This window comes from Bubalus kerabau, chromosome 4 (assembly GCF_029407905.1).
Source record: "Bubalus kerabau isolate K-KA32 ecotype Philippines breed swamp buffalo chromosome 4, PCC_UOA_SB_1v2, whole genome shotgun sequence".
In the NCBI taxonomy this organism is placed as follows: Eukaryota; Metazoa; Chordata; class Mammalia; order Artiodactyla; family Bovidae; genus Bubalus; species Bubalus kerabau.
Window position 1 is genome coordinate 7983601 of NC_073627.1, and position 17023 is coordinate 8000623.

Here is a 17023-nt window from a genome sequence, read left to right on the forward strand (position 1 = left end):
AAACTCGGGGACTCCCAGTAGCTGAAGTGAGTGAATCTGAAGACAACAGGCTCTTGGGACAGCTCCTCAGAGATGAATTCACAAACCAGAGTTGGCTTGAAACATGGGAGCATCTACTTCAAACCTGTTCTACCTGGAAGAGGTGACTTTCCACCAGGCTCAGGTAATCGGGACCATCCTTTCTGTGGAATTGATTTTTCTCTAGAATCCTCCTGTTATATCCTCCTCTGCGAAAATGCTGGTCACTGCTAACTTCTGTTGACTCTCAATTTTTTGTAGATTTCATGTAATTTATTTCCTGAATTCATGTAAATATGCTGTGCTTAGTTACTCAGTCGAGTCCAACTCTGCGACCCTATCGACTGTAGCCCGCCAGGCTCTTCTGTCCATGGGGTTTTCTGGGCAAGAATACTGGAGTGAGTTGCCATGTCCTCCTCCAGGATATCTTCCCAACCCAGGATCAAACCCAAGTCTCCCGCATTGCAGGCGGATTCTTTACCATCTGAGTCACCAGGGAAGCTCACATGTAAATATATTTACTACAAACTAGATTCAGATTTGAGTGACTGACCCATCTTCCTGTGGCTCCCCACCTGAACACCCCTCCCCTTCCTGATGCTTCTGTTCCATTGGGTCTGAACACCCCAGTACTTCTAAATGGAACAGAAGCATCAGGAAGGGAAGCCTGGTGATCTAATTTTAAAACACTTAAGAAGTAGACTGCTGCTGCTGCTGCTGCCAAGTCGCAGTGGTCATGTCCGACTCTTAGCAACCCCAGGACTGCAGCCCACCAGGCTCCTCTGTCCATGGGATTTTCCAGGCAAGAGTACTGGAGTGGGGTGCCATTGCCTTCTCCGAGGAAGGAGACTAGGTATTAGCAATAAATACCAAGCCACTTAAGTCACATAACTGTGTAAAAACCGAGACTGTCATCAAAATGCTGACTCTTCTGCCATCATCATTTTAAGTTCAACTTCACTTTCTAAACCATAAGCTTTCTAAGGGGAAAAATTCAACACCCTTAGCAAACATGTTTATGAAGAATTTAAAAAACCTGTATTAGTACCAAAATGACTGGCAGAGCTCCTTCACAACACTTTTGGACTAGGCACTCACCTTCATAGCAGAGAACTAAAGCCAAGTTACAGTTCTGACACAAATCAGGGAGCTGTCTTTCCCAGGTCTGTCTAGTTACTGAGAGAGAAGGGTGCAGGTTTCCTGCCTCTTTAGTTCCAACAGAAACCTTATCTCAGGTTATTTGTAGGATTAATCTGTTTTAGTGAAACTGGAAAAATTGTATAGCACAGCTGCCCGTTTTGCAAAATAATAAGGAAGAAAAACAACACCCCCACAACCTATGATTACCCTTTTTCTTCCCAAAGAGATGCTTATTAAGTCAAATGAGCTGGTGGTTACACACCAAGCTTAAGCCATTTCAACCATGGTGGGGGGTGGCTAAAGGTGACCTGTTTCAAATTTTTTTTTTTTTTTTAACTTTTTGGGCACGCCCCTAGGATCTTAGTTCCCCAACCAGTGCCCCCTTAAAAGCATGGAGTCTTAGCCACTGGGCCACCAAGGAAGTACCCAAAACTCTTAAAGTTAGGAATCGAGCTTCCAAATGACAAGCCCAAGGAACGCTGCCGATGAGCGGCACAGGTACACCGAGAAAGCCATCGGACAGTGCCCGGTTTGGACGTTTAATACCTCAATCTGGAACCTTCTCCCTAGAACCCAGTGTGCCTTCTCCAATCTCCTGTATCACTTGACAGGACTCAGATGACCTTGTCCCCTTCTGGCTACATGACCCTTTTCTTTGGAGCCCTCTTCTTTGATCACCCACCATGAAGAGGCATCCGGTAGGCATGAGAGAACTTAAAATGTTAATGTTATCACCCAGCAAAGGAGGATAAGTGGTAGAGGAGTCCAAAGTGTACTGGCTAATAATTGTTCTGGAAGCCAGGTATCTGTATTATTCCTGTCTTTTACTACCAGATGTTACTTAATGTTCATTTTGGCATTCTGAACTCACACTGACTTTAAACCTGTTTTCTTTAGAGAAGCCCACTTCTCTCTAGGCCTTCCTTACCTCTGTTTTAATTCGAAGGGCTCATCAAATCATTGGCTAGCAGGATTGTTAGTAACAAAGAAAAAAGCAACTAAGCAGGTAGAATTGCGGAAACAATCTCAAAAAGACGACACAGGACACAGTGTTTCAAAATTTGTACATCGTTTACTTTAAGCAACAGTCCAGGATTGTGAAGTACAACACACATTTTAAGGATGAGACTTTCGTTTCATGGTCAAGCACCAGCATCATGCACACAGCTTCAAGTTATCTAAGAAGAGCACTGCCCCCAGCGGGTCCCTGCCCCATGAAGACCCCGCCCCTGCTTCACCACCTGGAATTCATCAGTCTGAGTGAACATCAAGCCTTCCTCTGCGTGGGAGCAGCAGGCTTTGCTCAGCCCGTCATGTTAAGTATCTGGCTTAAATATATCTTAAGGTTCAGAAATAAAAGGCAATTTTTTTGTTTTACTTTTTTTTGCTTTGCAGGCGGCAAGGCATAGGGCGCAGGCCTTTTATCGCTCCGTATGGCACAGGAAGATGCTTTTTAGCAAAGGGCACTGACAGGGCAACACCAGGTAGGTTTCGGCATCAAGACAACTTTGCTTGGGGGCCTGAAGGGACAGCGCCTGTGGACTGTTCACTGGTCTGTCCCATCCAGGCTTGGTAAACCCAAGTAAAGCTGACCAAAAAAGGGTTTTAAAAACCTCAGTACAAAAGATCCTCTAACACATTTGAAACCAAATGGTTTGTTCTTAAAAACACGGTACTAAGTGTCACAAAGCTTTCCCTCCAATCTACTACTAGAAAACACTCATGCCAAGGCCTACAGACCCAGAGGAATCAGGACAGACAGAGAACCTGTTCTTCCAAAAAATAAAAATAAAATAAAAAGACAGCAGTACATAAAGTGCTTCTTTTTTAATGAAACAAATCCAAAAGATGTACAGTCAGGCTCAAGTTGTGCAGTTCACAAGCATGGAAAAAACAAAGGAACAGAACGACAGAGTTCGGGGCAGACGGAGCTAACCCAGGACGAGGCTGGACTTGCCGCCAGGGGGGTTTCTCCGGGATGGCACAGGTGCCGGCGCCACTGGGCTGGGCACAGGGGCGGCGGGCACAGGCTTCTCCTCGCTCTGCCCCAGGCTGGCCTGCAAGTCTGTGTCCACGTTTTCTAGGAAAACAGAATGAAATTAAGACTAATAACTATTCCCCGTGAAGATGAGTCTAAGCTTTTTGGAGGGGCTTTGGAGGATGGTTCAAACCATGCCTAGAGCTATAAAGAAAAAAACAATTGGCACGTGGCCGCTATCCAGAACCAGCCACTGTTAGTGTTCTGCCACGTGTCCCCCTAAATTACATAAATACATGGCAACATAAATGTTTTAAGTGTGAACATTACAGATGAGCTCCAGGTCCACCACTCCACTTCTGGGTGGGTCTCCTCTCCCTATTTCCAGAGGCCCTACTACTAGTGTGCATTCCTCTAGTCCATTTATTTTACGTAAGCTTTGTGTATTTTATTTCCAGCATATCACAGACGATCTTGTTTTTATTGTATTTAACATAACTGATATCAACTTGTACCTTTTGGAAATTTACCCCCACTTACACACATGGTCAGGCGCTTCCCTGGTGGCTCAGTGCTAAAGAATCCGCCTGCAATGCAGGAGACTCAGGTTCAGTCCCTGGGGCGAGAAGATTCCCCTGGAGGAGGAAATGGCAACCACTTCACTCCAGTAATCTTGTCGGAGAAATCCCATGGACAGAGGAGCCTGGGAGGGCTACAGTCTATGGGGTCACAAGAGTCAGACCCGACTGAGCAACTAAACCACATACACATGGTCACACTTCATCTTGCTCAATTCACTGCTTTCTAGTATAAATACAGTATATATGATTAATCCTCTGCTGACAGCCAAAAAGTGAAACCAGTCTGACCATTCTGAAACCGCAACGCGTGTACTCTGGAACACGGGCCCAGGGGACACACGTGGTCGTCTTCAGTGTGAACAGAGGCTGGGCGCCTCCTTCCAGGTCCACTCCTTCCCAGGTCCACTCTACCGCCCACGCCAGAGCATCCTCTCCTCACATCTGCCCACTTCCCCCACTTGATAACCACCTCACCTTTATATCTGCTAAGTGATGGGTGAAAAAATATTATTTAATTCTGTCATATATTAACATATCCATGATTAACGAGTGAGGCTGACTTTTTAAAAACCATATAATAACCAGCTGTACAGACATTTATTAAAGACTCCACCCAACCCACTGATGGTTCATTATCTTAATCCAGTTACTCCCATCATATCAACCCTGCCCTTTCCTCATTAAAGTCTTAAGAACCAGTGTTATTATCATCCAACACATCCAGTCCTAGATACTGCTTGACTGATTCCCAGACTGACTTGTGAAATCCTCAACCAGCATATAGGAATCCTTAACCAGGTTGTTGCCACGGATTCAGATTCAAGAGTGATTGCAAAAGAAAAAAAATGCGTTATTTTCTGCAAAAGGTAATTTTTATGAAGAGTTTAATAGTTTAAGGCATGTCAGACTTATTTTTAATTAAAAAAAAAAAAGCCAGCTCTCTTCATTTCAGTGTTAAATCTTAAATTCTGTTGCATATTCTAACACCTACCTTGCAATAATCACACAGAGGCACCTTTAGTATAAAAATGTAAGATATTTATAAGAATTGGAAGAAAAACTACCTTAAGGTTTAAAGACATTTATTTCCTCCTAGATTAGAAGTTCCAAAACCCTGGAGCAGCAAAGCAGAAATACTGGTTATGACATATGCTATGTAAGAATTTTGTAAGCACTCATATTAGACACCAACGCAAAGTACTAACTCCAAAAAAATTACTCATTAAAAAAAAAGTTCCTCGTCAGACTGAACATTAAAGATCCACTTGTACTAAGTTTTCACTCAGCCGACTGAAACAGAGAAGTTCAAGGAGGAAGTCTCAGGTCAGAAACATAACATCTCAGAAGTATGCTACTGCTGCTTTAAACATTTCATTTCATGTATTTTTGGACTGTTTAATAGAACTGACTTCTAAGGCGTATAATGTTCTATACTATTCAACTACAGGTAAAAATGTAGTATGCGCTTTCCAGGATGATCGCACTCAGTTATGAACCAAAGCTTGGCGAGAAAGGGTTAGCCCTTAGCTTCCTGTTGCACAAGAGACAGGACGAAATGCATCACCACACAGTGCCCAAGTCCTCAGACAGGCGCCCTTAAATAACCCAGGGAAGTATGTCCAATCTACTGCAAATACAAACAAAACCCAAGAGCCCATGTTTTAAAGCCATCCAAGATAGACTAATACAGACCACGAACTCTGCCTGAACCAGCATATCAATCCAAGCTGTTTCATTTCTGCTGCAAGGACACAGCCTCCCCACTGGACAGGATCCAACTGAATTCTCCACCATCCGGGCCACCCAGCTGAGGAACCCTTCAGACGGACACCAATGTTACCCTGCAGGGTAGCTGATTTCCATAAAATGATTTTTAGATAAACAAGCTCATTCCTACCAATCTCACGGTTGCCTTTATCATTATGAACGGAGCCGCTCTGTCTTTCACAACTGGGGAACAAGAAGCCAAGAGAGAAAAGGGAGGGAAAAAAGCACCCATGGAGACTACATAACCGCAGGCCTTACCCTATATGCTCATTTGTCCAGTCAGAAATACTCTGGCCAGAGAAGATGGAGGCTGGCTTGTTACTTCCTTGAGTCTGTGATAAGTATAGGAATTGAGAGTAAAGGCTTTAGAAACTTCTATGGGACTTGACAGAGATCTTTTGTCTACTGAATCCAATAATTTAAAAGATGTTTTTGTTTTTTTAAACAAAATTATGGCTTCTGCCATAATATATATCATATATACTCCTTACTTGTCTGTCTTCTCTGGCATACCAGTAAGGTAACTGATCAGACAGCAATGTCAGAAGAGAAAAAAACGACTCAGATATCTAAGGATCACAAAACTAGAACCTCTAGAAAACACAACAGACTTGCCCGAAGGCAAGTAAGGACTTCTGCCCAAGCTTCCTGGACCTTCTCCCTCTTTCTTCAAGATTTCCAAAGTCCTCAGTATAGACATTCCTGTGTTTAATTATCCAAAAGATGAAGGCAGTATATCCAAGCAAGATCTGATTTAACTGAGCAGAACTGATCGGCCTTGCAGTGAAGTTGCCGACAGAACTGGGGTTGATTTTTACTCACCAGACATGGTCTGAATCGTCATGCCCCTTGTCATTTTCTGGCAGACGAGCTAAAAGTAGCAGCAGTCAGGAGAGAGAATAATCAGGTGCCAAACTGACGAAGGACTTGTCATACTGTTCAACTTGCTGTGCTACTCACCTGAAGGACCTGTAACACTGAGCTGGGGGTGGGGGAGAGAACTTTTTCTTTTTTTTTCAGTTACAGCTCAAGAGTTTTATTCAGCAAACAAAGCATAGTACACCCTCAAGGTGTGAAGGCAGGCCAACTCCAAAGGAGAGGCTGAGAGAATTCATTATTAGCAGGACAAATAACATGTATTTTCATAACTTGAGGCTCTCACATACTGCTCTGGGCTCCCCAAATTTGTAATTCTATTCATTGATCAAAATTAGTGAATAAAGATTAGCTGCTTCTTGGGCCTCCCTGGTGGCTCAGTGGTAAAGAGGAGACAAGGCTCTGATCCCTGGTCGGGGAAGATCCCACACAATGTGGAACAACTAAGCCCGTGCCATAACTATTGAGCCCAAACAAGAGAGCTCCAAATTGAGAGCTCACAACTACTGAGCTCCAAAACAAGAAGCTACCGCAATGAGCAGCCTGATCACCTCAACTAGACAACAGTCTCCCCCTGAAACCAGATAAAAACCTGTGCAGCAACCAAGACCCAACATAGCCAAAAATAAATAAAATTATATTTTAAAAAAGATAACTTATTATTCTTGCTAAATAAGGTCTGACATTGGAAGTATTTCTGAATACAAAAAGCAGCGGAATCAAAAAGTCTAGATTTTTTTTTTTCTTTGAACCTCCAGAACAATCTTTTAAAATGGAATAAGCTAGACAGAAACAAAAACCAATACACCTTCAGTCCAATAAGAAGCAATCTGTCTGCGGAAGGAAAACCCAGGTAAAGTTCACAACGGTTCAGAAGATTCTCCTCCCCTCACGCCCAGCGAGAGACAACGAGACAACCGAACAGGAATTTCTGTTTTCCTGGAAGACTGACTCGCCAACTGTAATGGCAGAAAAAAGCCTTGCAGGAGCGGCTTCGTCCCGGGCCGGCTGCATGTCGTCGGGTCCCCTTCAACCTGACGGCTGCAGGCCAAACACACGTAAACCTCACATCACAGGCACCAGCGATTCTCTGGCACTTGTTAAAGAAGTGCCAATAAATACTTCAAAGATTTTAAATGATTAAATGATTACAGCTCTTTTCCACTTATAATTTGATGATGTGGATGCTAACTGAAAATTTACACCTGCCCGCTAAAGTCATCATTCACAAGATCACAGGGTTACCGGTGTCTTGCTGAGTAAGCACCTCAGTAGAAAATCAAACTGTAAATTTAATGCTGAGGTCTGAGCTTGCGATGCCAGAGACGGTTACTAAGAAGCTCTCACTGAGTGTAACAAATACCAACCTGATTGACATCCGTCTGTTCTGAAAGCTTTGGGAGGTTTCCAGCCTTGTTCTCGCTGCTGGCCGTGCTTGCTAGCTTCCGTTTTGCTTTCCTCTCCCCTTAGAGGATGGACGCTGGCCCCTGGGCCTCAGCCAGGTTCACTCTCCAGCCAGCCTCTTTCCCCAGGACATGACTTGAGTCAAAATTCCAGTCTATTCTAACATTTACAGAGCCAGAAACTGGCATACTTTTTTCAGACATACTCACCATGAACATCACCTTCTCCCTGGCAAAGAAAAAAGTTAAAAATTTACTTCAGATTTTAATTTGGCCACACACAAATAAAACAATCATAGTTCAGAGAAGCTACTGTCTGTCTGAAGACAGATGTCAAATTTTGTTTTGATGTAGTCAAGTTCAAGGTCAAGGTGCCCTTTACAATAAGCAGCCTTTATTCAACTTGGAACAATGCGACACAAAAACGCTACTGGACCAAAAAAACCCCAAAAATGCTACTGGATAAATTGCCCCAGTGCTAGTAACATGGTCAAAAAACCTTAACACTGACGTTCATGACCTAATATCAGTTGGCATTTCAGAGGAGCTTATATCAGAACGGGAAACTGGTAAACCTATCTTTCCACCCCCTTTCCTTTCTTCCTAATCTAGCTGTTGAAGGGCCTTCATCAATTCCAAAGCCCTTCTACCGGTCTCCCCTCATTCAGGCGGCTGCCGTCTCCATGTGCCCTGAGGTCCCCACTCGGGGACATCCCACCAGGCTTTCCAGACACGCACCTGGGGCCTAGGGGCCGTGCTCAGCTGCAGACTACCGATGGTAACACCGTGCTACAGCCTCCTGCTGCTGCTGCTGCTGCTAAGTCACTTCAGACGTGTCTGACTCTGTGCGACCCCATAGACGGCAGCCCACCAGGCTTCCCCGTCCCTGGGATTCTCCAGGCAAGAACACTGGAGTGGGTTGCCATTTCCTTCTCCAATGCTTGAAAGTGAAAAGTGAAAGCTCAGTCATGTCCGACTCTAGCGACCCCATGGACTGCAGCCTGCCAGGCTCCTCCATCCATGGGATTTTCCAGGCAAGAGTACTGGAGTGGGGTGCCATTGCCTTCTCCGACAGACTCCTGCAGTTCAGCTCAAAACAACAGGCAACATGTGCCAACAACTGAAACATCCTTGAGCTCAGATATCCTACTATGTGTGAGATACACAGGAAGTGCGAGTGATGCGGTTTCAAAAATCACTACTGAAGGATAAACACTAACCCAACTGGTAGCAGAGACACATGAACAGACCAAGGTCACATGAACTCATTTTACTGATCTACTCTATCAACCTTCCATCAGCAGTACAGTCAGTCCCTTCCCTAATTACCTCTCTACATAATAAAACTCCAGTTGATAAAAACCTAGTGGGAGAAAAAGTTCAGGGATGATTGGATAAATAATTTAATAGAGGCTCTTTGTCCTGGGTATTAACTCCAGGAATTGAGATCATAAGCAAAGCCTTTAGAGAGTTAGGATAGACAGATGCCCTTTGCTATGTTGCTGGAGTGATATTGATGATGATGGATGGGAAAGATTCATGGAAGTTACAGGAAAGTGATGACTAAGAACAATGCTTATGCCCCTGTCAGTGGCCTCCTTACCCCTGCCCCACCTCCCCACCCCTCCCCATTTATGCTGTTTTCTCTTTACTCTGTATTTCCATTTACTAATATTGTATTTTTTGATGTTATAATAAAAATTCAATAAAAATTTAGTGGTTAAGGCAAAAACAAAAAACAAACCCCAAAACTCCAATGGCAAGTCTTAGTACAGCAGAGGAAGGGTGGGGGGTGATGTGAGATTTCATTTCTAAAGGGCATAAACCTCACAGCCCGTGTCCCCTGTATTGCTGCACTGACCTTCAGATCTAAGAAGTCTCCCGAGTTCGCTTCAGAAGAATTCCTTCTCTGGGGTCCAGATGACTCAGAATCTTCCCTGCCCCCACTAGACTTGGCACCTGAATCAAAATATACTTTCATGAGGAATACCAGGGAAAGACCTAAAGCACGCCACTATTTAATGTGTTTGCGTCACATGACAACACGAGCCAACAGGGTCAGGGAGTGATGGCTAGTAAAACGCTGAGGGGCCACATAAGCCAGCCTGACGGCTCCCCTTGTTCTTGGCCACCACACCGACTCCCAGCATCTCCCCCGTCTCTCCTCCCACGACAAGCTTTAATTGTTGTTTCCCATGATTAAGCTAGATGTTACTCAGCAGCACAAAACCAGCTGCAGTGGTCCTGCTGGGTCCACCCCTTGACTACTGATCACAGAGACTAGCAGTACCTGCCGACTTGGCCCAGGAAGGGGGATTCTCCTCAGGTGTCCCAAAGATGCTGGAGGCCATTTTGTTCCTCCTCACAGGCTGTTCTGTTGGTTCATCAAAACCTAATGAAAAATTGGATCCACCGCCAGGAGGCCGCAAAACCCTAGAAATGATGGTGAAATGTCAGTTTCAGATCAGATCAAGACGTTTCCTGGTACATGTTTTCAAACACCTTTCATTGCACTTCCCCCACCCATTCATTCCACAACCCCCCCCACACACACACAAAAGAGAACTGTTAATGGGAAAATAGGAATTGATTCCAACGTGGTATAAATTCAACGATGGACCTTAAGGTGGTGAGGTTGTGCACCGCACCAGGCAGCTGAAACAGTCCTAAAGCACCAGCAGCAGGCTGGTTGGCATCCCCTTTTAGGAAAAGGCCTGAGCCTAATGGATCCTGTCTGCTGGGCCCAGCTGGACACATTTGCAAAGAAGTTTAGAAGCACATCTTGTTATTTATTTTAAAAAAAAGTTTCCATTTTTATTTCCAACAAAAATGTTTAAATGGAAGAAAATACATATAAAAATAAACTTGACCAATTTAGAAGCCCAAGGAAAGCTCGTAATCGTCTCTCCCGTCTCAGCATCATTCATAAGCCCTGTTTATACACGCGCACCTCACTATTCTCACTAAGCATCGTGAGTGACCAGTCACAAGGAGAGTCAATCAAGAGTTAAGTGTTAACCGTGACATGCTCTACACCCATGAACCTCTAGACACCATCTATACAGCTCTTGTGTTTGACAGGGAAATATGGCACTTGCCCATTTCCAGATCTTCTGGACACAGGTTGACCAATTTGTCCCCTCCATGAAAACACTCATTTGTCCTGTCACTACTCAAAACATAGAAAATGGAGATGGTTTCATGGGAAGATGTCCTAACCATAGACTCAGTTCCTTTATGGTGATGGGAGTGGTCTATTTTTCTATTTCTTAAGTCATTTTGAGTAAGAAACATTTCTCTAGGAAGATGTCCGTTTCATTCAAGTTTCCAGATAAATCCAGTTGTCATTTGTAAACTCAGCTCCTTATATTTGAAAGGATAGGAAAAATTTAACACTTCATTGTTTTTCTTTTTTTTTCTCTTTCTTTTTTTTTATTTTTTAACTTTACAATATTGTATTGGTTTTGCCATATATCAACATGACTCTGCCATAGGTATACACATGTTCCCCATCCTGAACCCTCAAATTTAACACTTTAGATAAAAATTCTCTTCTAAGTATCCCTCCAGAGGCATCCCCAAGTTGTGATTTTTGTTCCCATTCTAAATATTTTATCATTTCCATTATTTTCTTCTTTGACCCATAAATTATTTAAAAGTACATTTGTAAATTTGCAAACAGGTCTTTCTAGTCTGATTTCCAGCTTTTCATTATAATACAGATGGAGTCTATGTGACATGTTCCTTAATAGGTGGTTCATTTTTTAAATCTTCTGTATCTGCTTGAAAGGAACATATACTTGCCAGTGTTCTATATGTCTACTAGATAAAGCCTATTAACTGAGTTGTTCAAATCTACTGATTTTCTTTTTGTCTGTGCCGCACGGCATGTGGGAGCCTAGTTCCCCACCAGAGATCAAACCTGCAGCGCCCCCAACACACTGGAAGCACAGAATCCCAACCACTAGACCACCAAGAAAGTCAATCAATCTACTTATTTTTACGTATGTTTTATAAATTACTGAGATTCTGTTACCAACTTCTCCAACAGTGGGGGGTTTTGTCAAGATAAGAGTCCTCGCACAAAGACCACCACTGGAGTATTCTATTTAGTTCAGTAGGGAGAACTGTGATGCATTAACTGGCCAGTCATTTTGATTAAAGGAACAAACCAAATATATATTCCTAACTCACTTCATTTACCACAAGAAATTCCAGCTAGGTCAAATACTTAAATTTAAAGCCTAAGACAAAAATATTGGAAGAAAACATGTACGAATCTGGTTCTAGTCATGAAGACTTTCCTTCTAAGCACAAGATGAAAGCCAGAAACCATGAAAAATGGACAGATTAAACTTGGCAGAAATACACATATTTGACAAAGGATGATAGAATCGCTTTTAAAATAATTAAAAGAATCATGAGAGAAATAAAAATGGACAAAAGGTACTAATAATTAAAAATATGGGTAGTCTCTAAACATTAAAAATTCAAAATCACAAGCAAATAAATGAAACCTAAAACAAAAGAGTATTTTTTTGCTTATTAAGTTGGTAAAGATGAAAAAAAAAAAGCCAACTTCCGGTGTGAATTGAAGTGTGAGAATATAAATCTGCACAAACTTTCTACAGACCATTTTGATAAAATGTATCAAGTGTTTAAATTTGCATCTTCTGTGAACCAGGGAGGGGGTTCTACTTCCATAAGTTTTCCTAAGTAGATAAGCAGACACATGTGCAAGTAAATGTGCAGATGCAGGCTTGGTTAGGCCTAAGCAGAACAGAAGAAACTGCTCGGACTTCCCCTCTCAACTGTATCTACTTCTCACCATCTTCTCCAACCCAGTCAGGCCACATTCTTCCCTGTTGCGTGAACTGTTCTGCCTTATCTCCACCTCAGAATATTTACTCCCATATTTCCTCCTGCCCAGAGCACTTTCCATCCTTTCCTCGGTGACTGTTTCAGAATCCAGCCCATTTCTTAAACCTTCTCCTCTTCCCGGAAGCCCTACATGACCTTGAGGAATAAGCAGTAGGACACGGAGAGGAAAGAATGTTCGAGACCCTCTCTTTCTGGCTGCCAGTTCTTTCTGTAAAGGACCAAACAGTCATTATTTTTGGCTTGTGGGTCATTGGGTTTTTTGCAGCTATTCAGCTCCATAACAGCACAGAGGCAAGCCACAGGCAACACGAAGATGAATGAGGGCAGCTATGTCCCAATAAAGCTTTATTTGTGGACACAAATGTGATTTTCATGTCATTTTCATAAGTCATGAAAGATACTTCTTCTGGCCTTTTTCAGCCATTTATACTTGTAAAAATCAGGTGCCAGCTGGACTTGGCTATAGGGTGGTAGTACACTGGGCTCTGCTCTGTCTAGTTCAACAAATAGCCTCATTTTTTAAAAGAACAAAGTCAGGCCCAGAGAAGTTCTAAATGAACTGCCCAACTTTAGTTAAGTGACAGAGATGGGGCCAAACCCCAAATCCTCCCGCCCTGGCAGGCACATAAAAAGGGCTCAAAGTGAAGTAGGGGGAATCACTCAATACCATTTTCTCTTTAAACTACAAACCTATATAGTTGGTGTTCTGATTGCTTTTCGTGTCTTCTAGACTGAATATATTTCTTATATAGGTCCTGTAGCATCTTTCCCTAAATCTAATATTCATGTCTCTCCATAGTAAAATTCAGTACTACTCAATTTACACTAAATTAAAATGTCATTATTATTTTCCAGGGGTGGGGGTGGAGGAAATCCATTGTGTGCTTTTATAACATTTAAAAGCCCACTGTTTTAAGTCTCCCATATTAAATATTCACTCAGATTAAATTCATTAAATGAATTAAGAAATCATGTTCAGGCATACCTCTTATAATTTTGGGTCTGCTAAAAAAATTGTTTAAATAATAATTAAAAGTATGTTACAAATTCTTAATAGTCATTCTCTATGTTAAAGTCAGAAGTGACTAGGTTTTTATCATTTGTATCTCAAATCAACAGACACTTGAAATATTATAATCAAAATTAGCTTGCTTCAGAGACTTCCCTGGCGGTTCAGCGGTTCTGGCTCCATGCATGCAGGGGCATGGGTTTGATCCCTGGCAGGGGAACTAAGATCCCCCCAAAAAATAAAATCAACTTGCTTCACTGTCATCCCCTTCATTCCCCAGAGATTAGACTGATTCTCCTTACTATCATAATTAAATTCTCATGAATTATTTCAGCCAGATGAAAATCTTCAAAACCCTAATAGGCCAGGAAATTTTTTTTTTTTTGACTTTAAAAAAAGAAGAAGGACACTACAATCCGATCACCAGCTTAGAAAAGAAAGTCAAAGCTCTGACCAGCCCAACTTTTTAAAGGTCCGTGTCCCTCTTGCAATAGCAGGTTCTACCTACTCCGATGACGTCAGTGTTGTGGAGCCCATTTGTAACAGCGAGACATCCCCAAACAAAGGATTTGGATCATAAGAGAAATTATTTCAATTTTATTTTCTAAGATCCTGCTATTCTTCCTGAACTACGATAATGAGATCAGAATTACATATCTGAGACTCAACAAAAATGTGTCCATGAACTGTGGGTAGCAGTTTTCAAAAAAGTACTCTTTTTCTTTCTTATCTCCTTAAATCCCAGAGTTCCAATATGAGCTTTGCAGATCATTCCCTACGAGACTAAATTTATAATGTGTTTATGGAACCAGGAAACTGTTACTGAAGAAAAGAAGTTTAAGACAATTAGGTGAGAAGGAAAGGTAGAAGTAAATAAAAGGACAATGCTACAGTCTTAAGATAACAATATTGGAGGAAAATTGATGACAAAAGGGGGTTAAAACATTTAGTTTGCAAAACCAAAAACCAAGAATGTCTCACATTTCAAAGTTACAAATGAAAAAACTAGTGTGAGGATTCATTTGACCTGGTTACTTAAATTCTCTATGAATTCAGCACTAAACTGCGCTCAACCCCAAAGGATAAAAACCTCTGATTTTTTAAATAGAATGCTTGAGTTTTCATATTCCAATCACTACAGTCTGGCCAGCATAAAGCTGACCTCGGGGCACAAAATGAAAAACCAAGGTTCAGTTTGTTCCAGTGTCCTCTGGGGAAAAAAAAAAAAAAATCTCACTGGAAGGATGACAAGAGAAGAGGGAGTGACCAGGGTTTGCGTAGGTCTATCTACTCAAGTTCCCCTTCCTCCGAGCAGCACACTGATTTAGTTTTTAAAATCTTTCCCATTCTTTTCTACATTTGAAAAGGCAACGAAAGAGTTGAAGAAGAATGTCATTTCCAACACTACCTCCTCAGCCTCACTGCTGAGGCCTGCTTTTTGTCCCCAAGGACTCCAACCCCTGTGAGACACTGCTCTTTCACGGCTGTCTTCTTAGCCCCACAAAATGGCTCCCTTTGTGCCGCTTGCCCAGGACCCCAAGGCTGTCCACACATGACGGCGGGTCGTGATCGGTGAGGAAGAGAGGCTCAGAAAAAGTGGAATCTAAACTGCCTCCACGCCTTGGGCAGGATCCCAGAGACGCCTGTGTCCCACCTTTAAGAACAGCCTGCGTGCAATTAGCCAAGACAATGTGGACATCTTCCACCGCATCCAAAGCCTTCCACCAAGTTAGGCAAGGGCTCGGATGAGAGGCCCTCCCAGTCCACACACCGTGCCCAGGGCCCCCTTGCCTGGCTGCAGTGGCATGAGTGGCCAGAAAGGCTCGGGCTGCGCAGGTGGAGATAGTACGGAAGAGACAATGGATGTCTCGGGCCCCGCCCAAGAACAGGAAACCTCCTCCATCCAGCCGGGAACCCGGGCCAGAGGTGAACTCATTTGGCAAACGTCAAAGGGGGAAGCGAAAGAGGTGGGATGCGAAGACCGAGGTCCGAAGGTTTGAGCGCAGAAAACCCACTTGGAACGACACGCTCCCCCTCCCATTCGGAGGTGGGCGCGGGAGGGGAAGGAGCAGGGGTCTTTCCTTTGTTAGCAGAGGGGAGGCACTTGGCGGAGGGTTTACGGTTGGGTCCCGAACGGGGGCGGGGATCGTGATGACCAGCCCCGCCCGAACACAAATGCCACCTGCCAGGCGGACCCGAGTGGGCAGGAGCCCGGCGGACCCGATCGCTGCGGCTGCAGGATCTGACCGCCACGCCGGGCGCGGGGCCACCCACCTGCTCCGGGGCTAGAGAGACGAGCGCGTGGCCGGGGGTGGGACAATGGGGCCAGATCAAGGTGCCCCGCGGGCTACCCGCACACCAGGGGCCCAAGACCACAGCCCTGGGGCCCAGCCGGCCGCGCCGCAGAAGGCAGAAAGCAAACCCTCTCAGCACGTCCCGACTAACGAAAACCCGCTGCACGACGAGCGCGAGCGGCCCCGGCCCTTCCCAGCCCCTTGCTTCAGGGGAGGAATGAATGGGAGAGGAGCAGGAATCGGGCGGGGCCGGCGCGTCAGGCTCGCCGGCCGCACAAAGGCGGAGCCGGTGGCCGAGCCCGGCCACTTGGCCGGGCGCGAGCGCAGCGCCCCGGGCACGTTACAGCCAACAACCGGCCGCCAGACCCGCCCGGCCCCCTGGGCAGCAGCCCTCCCGCCCCGGAAACCCCTCGCCTCACCGGGAGCTGTTCCTGCTGTTAGGGTCAACGCCCTTGAAGGTGGTGGTGGTGGTCATGGCGCCGAAAAGCGAGGTAGGCTGGCGCGGAGCGGAGAGCTTAAAGAGTCAGGTCGTAGGGGTGCAGAGCAGCTCTCCACCCCACAATCGGCGACCGCTGCAGGAGCCTCCGCCGCGGCTTGCCAGCCGGACAGCCGCTTTAATAGGGCTCGCAAACCCCCGCCCCCACCCCGGCGGCATTGGTCGATTTAAATGACCCTGTTCACTCCTATTGGCTCCCTTGAGTGCCAAGCATCCTGCGGCGTCACGACGGGCTGAGACGGGCCCTGCTCAGCCTAAACCCGCCCCCTTCCAGATCAGGGAAGGTCTGGGGACATTTCCCCTCCCCCACCCCCAAATCTCGGAGATGATTGGACAAAAGACAAACCTGCCCCGCGCTCCGTACAAGTTGTGCTCGTTGTCACTTAAAGAAGTTACCTTGACAGAAGGAAAAGCTCACTCTGGGCTAGTTGGAAATCGCAAGTTGAGGACGGGTTTATCTTTACCATTCATTTTGTCTTACTACTCATGGCGGGTAGCTAGGGCATGCTCCTCAAGAGAGGAAAACGACTGCTACAAACCCACGTTTACTGAATACCTACTGTGTGTCCTGCCTGGAACC

The 17023-nt window shown here is 44.6% G+C and overlaps 1 protein-coding gene across 3 annotated transcripts; it reads right to left on the reverse strand.

The window, feature by feature from the left end:
* Positions 1-2970: 2970 nt before the first annotated feature.
* Positions 2971-16566, reverse strand: JPT1 (Jupiter microtubule associated homolog 1). 3 transcript variants are annotated; one of them, XM_055575108.1, is made up of 7 exons: positions 16367-16566; positions 10054-10196; positions 9625-9722; positions 7974-7992; positions 6307-6355; positions 3677-3771; positions 3117-3238 (listed from the first exon to the last, which is right to left on the reverse strand). In XM_055575108.1, the coding sequence occupies exons 1-6, from the start codon at positions 16420-16422 to the stop codon at positions 3711-3713; spliced, it is 426 nt and encodes a 141-aa protein (XP_055431083.1). In that variant the 5' UTR covers positions 16423-16566; the 3' UTR covers positions 3117-3238; positions 3677-3710. The 3 variants fall into 3 exon arrangements, with proteins under 3 accessions (XP_055431080.1, XP_055431081.1, XP_055431083.1); XM_055575105.1 differs by lacking the exon at positions 6307-6355 and having other exon boundaries at positions 2971-3238; positions 3677-3723; XM_055575106.1 differs by lacking the exons at positions 3677-3771; positions 6307-6355 and having other exon boundaries at positions 2971-3238; positions 16367-16564.
* Between the last annotated feature and the right edge of the window lie 457 nt (positions 16567-17023).

Excerpts from the sequence above, each read along its gene's own strand:
- JPT1 (XM_055575105.1), bottom strand. The coding sequence starts at position 16,422 with ATGACCACCACCACCACCTTCAAGGGCGTTGACCCTAACAGCAGGAAC. Across the intron at positions 10,197-16,366 it reads AACAGCAGGAACAGCTCCCG|GGTTTTGCGGCCTCCTGGCG; the intron begins GTGAGGCGAGGG and ends CATCATTTCTAG. Across the intron at positions 9,723-10,053 it reads TTCCTGGGCCAAGTCGGCAG|GTGCCAAGTCTAGTGGGGGC; the intron begins GTACTGCTAGTC and ends ATTTTGATTCAG.